We start from the raw sequence: 8,457 nt of genomic DNA, 5'->3' as shown, positions 1-8,457 counted from the left end.
TTAAAAATGTGAGCACTGCCAAGGGCTTTTCCTTGTTGACCCATGAATCCATCAAGAGCAAACATTTTCTAACGCACTACAATTCAGACTGTGCAGCCAAATGTCATTCAACATGAAATACATTATTACAACTTTCATCTGTCTAAAATCTTGCATCAAAAGTGAAAGACAAAAATGATAAAAATGGAAAACATGCATAGAAATATGTAAGAGAGGAAAAAAGATACCCCAAGAATGTTAGTGCATGCAGCCACACAGGGAGAAGACTATTGTTGTTTTGTTTTGATTGTTTTGGTAATCTAACTGGTCAAATGACCTATTAAGAATATTTCATAGAGCTTATGTCCCAGTGCTCTAATCTCTCCAGACAAGGTTCATATTTGTATGGGTTACTTATTCTCTCTTTGTTGACTAAGTCAATAATCAGAATCAGCAGGTTTGGAGTCAGATTGGCAGGGATAAGCAGCCTAGCTCAGGAGAAGTGAGTATAAAAGCCCCAGGCTGGGAGCAGCCATCACAGAACTCTACTCATTCTTGGCAGGATGGCTTCTCATCATCTGCTCCTCCTCTGCCTCGCTGGACTAGTATTTGCGTCTGAGGCTGGCCATATGGTGAGTGTTTGTTTCTGTGACATCCTGTTTCTACATTTAAGATGCAGACTACATGAAGTAGAAGTGGCTCCTTCTGGCTTTGCCAACCAGCTTTTGTTACAAGGGCAAGGGTACTCAGCATCTGTTTTAAATATCTTTGATCTGAACTTCAAAAAGAATGAAGCTCCGCTGAGCTTACTGAGCTGGGACTTGAATTCTGGGCATTCTGCCTCATAGCTTTGGTGCATTGGGTTTGCAATGTCTGGTACCTCAATTTCCTCAGGCAGATGATAGAAATAAAGATGTGATATTAAGGAGCTGTTAATACTGAATTTTCAAAAAAGCGTCCCTTTATCAAATGTATTTGGGGGGCAAACCGCATGAGATTATATTCTGGCCCTATAGCTAGTCAAAATATATTTATTGATTAATCTTTAAAAGGCTGGTGAGCAATATTCTAGATATCTATCTAATTCTTAAATCCTCTAGAAGAATTAATTAATACTATAAAATAGGTCAGGATGTAGACTGACGTTATTTTATAACAACCGGTAAGAGGAAGCGACTATAGCAACAACTAAAATGATCTCAGGGAAAACTCTTTGGTCCTGTGTATGGTACATTACATCTTTTCAGTAATTCCACTCAAATGGAGAGGCTTAACAAAGCAGCTATTCTCAGGGGGCCAATTTTCTCCCTTAAAATTCATTATACACATCCTTGGTTGATAGAGGCATGTCTGGAGGCAGAAACCATTCTTGCTTTGGAAATAATTATGTCTGTGTTATACTGAGTAGGGAAGCTCATTAATTGTCAACACTTATGTTCCTGATAATGGGATCAGTGTATAATTCTTGCTTTGTTCCAGATTTCTAATACCATAAACCATAAATCCTTCCACTCTGATCAATTTTGTTACCTTCTCACTTGTCTTCTCTACACCCAGGGATACAGCTGTCCTCTGATGGTCAAAGTTCTAGATGCGGTCCAAGGCCGTCCTGCCATCAATGTGGCTGTGAGTGTGTTCAAAAAGGCTGCTGATGAGACCTGGGAGCCATTTGCCTTTGGGTAAGTCGCCAAAGAACCCTCTCATGGGACTTGGTTTTATCGTCCCATTCTCCCCTTATATGGTAGAGAGAGGCTCACATCCTCCGCTAAAGAATTTATAAGTCGATTAAATAACGTGGGCAGAGATCAAATGTACCCTCTGAAGGATGCCCTCTCTTTGTTTTGCTTAGCTAGGAAGTGACCAGGAACCTGAGCATCATTTAGGGGCAGACAGCCGGGAAAAGAAGGAATCAGAATGCCTCTCCTCTAGCTGGGGCTTGCAACCCTTTTGGGTCACCAATCACTTTACATAGGTGATGAAAACTAAAGACTCTATGCCCAGAAAAAATGCACAGACACCCACCCATACAAAACCATGTATGCAATTTTAGGAGTTTCACAGATTCTCTGGTGTCTCTGGGTAACACCAAAGATGAGAATCCTTGTCTTAAACTTCTAGGAAAGAGGTACAATGTGTATTAACTCATTAATGGCAGGAAAGGAATTCAGGAACATTGTTTACTGGGCACCTGTCTGTAGTTAATTTGGATCACCCAGAAGCCAGGGCTTTTGCCTAATGAACACTTTGGGGCACCTACTGTGTGCAAGGTGGGGGGCTGACAAGCTCAGTAAAAAAAAAAAAAAAAAAAAAAAAAAAAAGACAGAAGAGATGGATCCGTGAGGCAAAGTACAGCCCCAGACTCATCCCACAATCACCCAACATCATGTGCAAGAGAGACTGCTCACCTTCATTAGCCAGTTCACAATTTTCATGGAGTTTTTTTTAACCTGCACTAGCAAAGCTTCAAGGAAAATACATATTAATAAACCTAAGCAAAGGACTGAAAGAGCAATCAGGAGACCCTTAGCACCCAGCAGAAGAGGAACTGCTATGTATTTACGTCTCCTCGGAAAAGAATTTCTGTTGCATTTTAATTGAACCCCAAGAACCACATGATTCTTCAACCATTATTGGGAAGATCATTTTCTTTGGTCTGGTTTTAACTAATTTTTTATTTGGTAATTCATTTACGTTTATATAAAATGCCAAGCATAACATGAAAAGTGGTTACGGGACTATTCTTTGGTAGAGAGAGAATGGACACCAAAAATATTTAAATGTTCTTGTGAATCTTTTTCCTTTTGCCAGGGCCAAAAAGAAAAAGGAAGTGAAAAGAAGAAAGGGAAAGGAGGAGGGGCACGATCAGAGTCAGTAAAGACAACTTCTATTTTTATCTGTCTTAGCTGTTGCAGTCTAATGGGAAGCAATTTCCAACATTAAACTATGGAGCTGGTACTTACATGGAAATGGAAGTTGCCTAGTGTTTGTTGCTGGCAAAGAGTTATCAGAGAGGTTAACTATATAAAAGGGAAAAGAGTCAGATACAGGTTCTTCTTCCTACTTTAGATTTTCCACTGTGTGTGCAAATGATACTCCCTGTGGCATGCAGATGCTCTGAAAGATATTGTCACACCACAAGGGATAGGATGAGACCCTGCTGTCCTGAGAAGTGCAGAGTTAGAACAGCTATGGCCACTTCCAGGGATGGTCACAATATCCCATCCAATCATCAATCTTGAATCACAAGGACTCTTTCTTAAGTAAACATTATACCTGGCTGGGTGCGGTGGCTCATGCCTGTAATCCCAGTACTTCTGGAGACTGAGGTGGGCATATCACCTGAGGTCAAGAGTTCAAGACCCAGCCTGGCCAACATGGTGAAGCCACATCTCTAGAAACAATATAAAAATTCGCCAGGCATGGTGCCAGGTGCCTGTTATCCCAGCTACTTGGGAGACTGAGGCTAAAGAATCCCTAGAAGCGGAGGTTGCAGTGAACTGAGATTGTGCCATTGCACTCCAGCCTGGATGACAAGAGTAAAACTCTGTCTCAAATAAATAAATAAAAATTATATATATATATATATATATATACATACATATACACACTTTCTTCTTATCAAAGGAAAAAATCTACAGTGAGCTTTTCAAAAAGTTTCTGCAAACTTTTTGCTATTTAATTTCAGACAGTTATGAATTTTCCCCACTTCTTAGTTAAAGGGAAACGTATATAACGTGTGTGTGTGTGTGTGTGTGTGTGTGTGGTATCACTTTGCCATGCCATTTGTTTCCTCCATGCCTAACTTAACCCAGAATTTCACATCTTCTAGGAAAACCAGTGAGTCTGGAGAGCTGCATGGGCTCACAACTGAGGAGAAATTTGTGAAAGGGATATACAAAGTGGAAATAGACAGCAAATCTTACTGGCATAACCTTGGCATCGCCTCATTCCATGAGCATGCAGACGTGAGTACATAGACCTTTGAGGGCTGTTTTGGTTTTGGTTTCGGTTTTTGGCTTTGGTGTCCCAGGAAATGCAGTTTTACTTAGCGTATTACAGAAATGTCCTAAAGAAGATGATGAATGACCAAAGGTTCCCTTTTCTCTTATACAAGAAGAAATTCACAACACTCTGAGAAGCAAATTTCTTTTTGACTTTGTGAAAACCCATTTAGTAACATGACCTGAACTTACATGACACTATTTGTAGCCTATTCATTCCACTTGATATGAATATTGATGTATTTGCTGATGAAATAATATGTTTATGCAGCAGCCCTCCAGACCCTGCGTAGAGTGTTATGAAACAAGAAATGCACCATTTTATTTTCCTAAAACCTGAAACGTTCTTTATTTCAAAACACATCTGGCTCCTTGGAGATTTGGATAAGTGATTCTTGGAACACATACATACAGAGACAATAAAATCAAAGTAATAATGGCAACACAATAGATAGCATTTAGCAAGCATACACCATGTGGCAGACACGATTATGTGTTTTCTATATTTAACCTTCTTAATCCTCAGGAACAGGCCACTGAGGTCAGTCTTATTATTATCCCCATCTTACAGACGAAGAAAATGAGACACCACGAAGTCAAATAATTTGTAGAAGGCCACAAAGCTAGGAAATGCAGGAGCAGAAATGTTTACAAATAAGACCCAGGCTGGGTTTGGCCTCAGTTCTGCTATGTCTCACATTGTGCCCCAGGAAACTTTTTCCCCTGTGAAAAGCCATGTGTCACATGCTCTGTTCCCCTGCCTATGGTAAGGATGGTCAAACAGTTATATATGGGCCCAGTCTCCCTGCCTCCCCCTTGTCTTAATTTCTTTTTTTTTCTTTTTTTATGAGACGGAGTTTCGCTCTTGTTACCCAGGCTGGAGTGCAATGGCGCGATCTCGGCTCACCGCAACCTCCGCCTCCTGGGTTCAGGCAATTCTCCTGCCTCAGCCTCCTGAGTAGCTGGGATTACAGGCACGCGCCACCATGCCCAGCTAATTTTTTGTAGTTTTTAGTAGAGACGGAGTTTCACCATGTTGGCCAGGATGGTCTCGATCTCTTGACCTCGTGATCCACCCGCCTCGGCCTCCCAAAGTGCTGGGATTACAGGCGTGAGCCACCGTGCCCGGCCTAATTTCTTAAATCATTTGAAACAGATGGCTGTCATGGAAATAGAATCCAGACATGTTGGTCAGAGTTAAAGATCAACTAATTCCATCAAAAATAGCTCAGCATGAAAGGGAACTATTCTCTCTGGCTTAGTCATGGATGAGACTTTCAATTGATATAAAATGGTTCACTTATTAGACAATGTTACCGGGGAAATGATAGGGGCTTGTTTGACTTCCGGGGCCCACAAGTCACCAAGGAAGACCCCACCTACAAAGAAGCATGTCCCTTATTACCCCACAGCCAGGCAGCAACACACAGAGCCCAGTCAGGGCAGGAGCAGCATTTCAGTAGTGCCCAGCACAAGACATTGCCCTGGAGTCTTAGCCCGTACCCTTGAGTAGTGGATCTGCCTACTTGAGAACGTTGCCTGCCTAAGACCTGGGTCTCAGCCTGATGGGGCCATCTAAAAAGGTTCATTGCCATACTGCCCACGTGTTGTTCTTTCATTAGATCTTAGCTTCCTTGTCTGCTATTCACTCTTGCAGTATTCAATCAAGAAACATTAAAAAAAAAAAATAAAAGCATTCTATGTGTGGAGCACTCTGCTAGATGCTGGAGATTTAGAAATGAAAATGCATCCCTACCCTTGGAATGGAGGGGAAAGGACTGATATAAGACAGATTAGGCAGGACTGTCAGCCCAGCTTGAGGCCTGGATAAATATGGAGATCAAGAGAGGGCAAGTAGTGAGAGATGAGGCCTAGCGCCTCACTTTAGTCACTGGTGCATGGCAGGTTTCGTGCAGCTTCTTCTGATAAATGCCTCCTCCAGAACTGTTCACGTCTATCTTGGCTAGTGAGCCAGGTGGTAATATTAGATTTACCAAGGGAAATAGGAAACTTTTATTTGGAGTTCTTAGGCCTCTTCACTTCAGGGATTTTTTTTTTCTTTTTTTTTTTGAGACGGAGTTTTGCTCTGTCACCCAGGCTAGAATGCAGTGGTGCAATCTCGGCTCACTGCAAACTCTACCTCCCAGGTTCAAACAATTCTCCTGCCTCAGCCTCCTGAGTAGCTGGGATTACAGGCATGCACCACTATGCCCAGATAGTTTTTGTATTTTTAGTTGAGACAGAGTTTTGCCATGTTGGCCAGGCTAGTCTTGAACTCCTGACCGCAAGTGATCCACACACCTCAGACTTCCAAAGTGCTGGGAGTACAGGCATGAGCCACTATGCCTGGCTACTTCATGGATTTTTGATCACAGATTATGTCTCTTACAATTTTTAAAAAGAATCTAGTGGGCTGAAGGTCAATGTCACCATAAAACAAAAGACATTTTCATCAGTTGACTCTAGGGAGTTGGCTAAGGGGAGCACTTTGTTCTTCAGAGAGACTCTTAGGTGATTCTCACTTCCTCTTGCCCCAGTATTATTTTTGTTTTTGGTACATTCACTCAGATCCTTTTTTCCTCCTATCCCTAAGTAATCCGGGTTTCTTTTTCCCATATTTGGAACAAAATGTATTTATGCAGAGTATGCCCAAACTTCAATCCAAGGCCTGTACACAAAATAAATCAAATTAAACACATCTTTACTGTCTTCTACCTCTTTCCTAACCTCAATTTATCCCAACTTGCCTCACTCTGAAACCCAAGGCTGTGCCAGCACCTGAGTCGCAGATACGCTGCTGAATTTGACAGAACTGTGTGATTAAATGGAACAGCATTTTGACCCACAATTTGCCCAGTTAGAAAGCTTAAATGAGCTCTAGTGCATGCATATATATTTCAAAATTCCACCATGATCTTCCACATTCTGCCTGTATTGTAAATATAGCCCTGTAATGCTTTTACTTCATATTTCATTGCTTGTTATACATAAAAATATACTTCTTTGTCTTCGTGTTACAAAATGCAAAGAATAGTGGGGTTGGGGAATCTCTGAGCTTGGAGACAGAAGACTTACCTTTCTACTGTGGTTCTGTCAGTATGTAGGCTGGGATGAGACCATAATTCAAGTCTGGTTTGCTCATCTGTAAAATGGGAAGAATGTTTCCAATGCCAAGTCTCTAAGTCTGTGCTTGGCAGCCACTGCTGCAGCAGCTCTTCAATGAAGGCATTTTTGCATTCTCCCCACTTTTTTTCTAAAACCAATCAAATACACATAGCCTTTAGGGTCTCTGGGATTTCCCTAGGTCAAGTGAGGGCCACCCTGACTTTGGTGTGAATTTGCAAAACAAGACCTGATTTTATAGGCAGTCGAGAACTCCTGCTCTAAGGACTGCACGTGCTTCCAAAGGCTTAGCTTGCCAGTGTATCTGAGCTTTTTCCTTCTGTTCAAACTCTTCCAAAAAAATAATGAAATTAATTAATTTGGCAGTGGACTTCCGGGGGTCAGTCGTGTGTGTCTTCTGTCACACTTTTCGGGCTCTGGTGGAAATGGATCCTGTCTATCTTCTCTCACAGGTGGTATTCGCCGCCAACGAGTCCGGCCCCCGCCACTACATCGTCGCCGCCCTGCTAAGCCCCTACTCCTACTCCACCACGGCTGTCGTCTCTGATCCCAGAAACTGAGGAACTTCTCCTCCAGGGGATCTGAAGGACGAGGGATGGGATTTCATGTTACCAAGAGTATTCCATTTTTACTAAAGCAGTGTTTTTACCTCATAAGCTATGTTAGAAATTCAGGCAGAGACAATAAAACATTCCTGTGAAAGGCACTTTTCATTTCATTTTAATTTGATTTTTTAAATTCCCTATTGTCCCTTCAAAAAAAAAAAAAAAAAGAATCGAAATTTTACAAAGAAGCAAAGGAATTCTAGAAAGTATCTGGGCAGAACGCTGGGAGAGATCCAAATTTCCAATGTCTTGCAAGCAAAGCACGTATTAAATGTGATCTGCAGCCATTAAAAAGACACATTCTGCAAATGAGAAAGCGTTGTTTTCCTGTGACCTTCAGTGAATAGCAAAAGACACATTCTAAGGGCACACTTCTTTACTGTGGGCATTTATTTATTTTATTTTTTTCTTTTTTGAGACAGAGTCTTACTCTGTTGATCAGGCTGGAGTGCAGTGGTGGGATCTCAGCTCGCTGCAACCTCCGCCTCCTAGGTTCAGGAGATTCTCCTGCCTCAGCTTCCTGAGGAGCTGGGATTACAGGCGTCCACCACCACGCTTGGCTAATATTTGTATTTTTAGTAGAGATGAGGTTTCGCCATTTTGGCCAGGCTGGACTCGAACTCCTGACCTCAGGTAATCCACCTGCCTCTACCTTCCAAAGTGCTGGGATTACAGGCACAAGCCACTATACCCAACCCCTACTCTGGGCATTTCTTTGAAGTGCTTTACTGATTTAAGAGAAGGACTGC

The 8,457-nt window shown here is 41.9% G+C and overlaps 1 protein-coding gene across 1 annotated transcript; it reads left to right on the top strand.

Moving 5' to 3' along the window:
• The first annotated feature begins 498 nt into the window (after window positions 1-498).
• TTR (transthyretin) lies at window positions 499-7,809 on the top strand. The gene is made up of 4 exons (XM_032293114.1): window positions 499-611; window positions 1,537-1,658; window positions 3,809-3,944; window positions 7,556-7,809. Exons 1-4 carry the CDS (start codon window positions 543-545, stop codon window positions 7,661-7,663), a joined length of 435 nt encoding a protein of 144 aa, XP_032149005.1. The 5' UTR covers window positions 499-542; the 3' UTR covers window positions 7,664-7,809.
• Window positions 7,810-8,457: the final 648 nt, after the last annotated feature.

This window comes from Sapajus apella, unplaced genomic scaffold (genome assembly GCF_009761245.1).
Source record: "Sapajus apella isolate SASKATOON/1434 unplaced genomic scaffold, GSC_monkey_1.0 scaffold29, whole genome shotgun sequence".
Lineage (NCBI taxonomy): Eukaryota > Metazoa > Chordata > Mammalia > Primates > Cebidae > Sapajus > Sapajus apella.
Note: the sequence above shows the minus strand (reverse complement) of the source record. Positions and strands in the feature narration are given on the sequence as shown.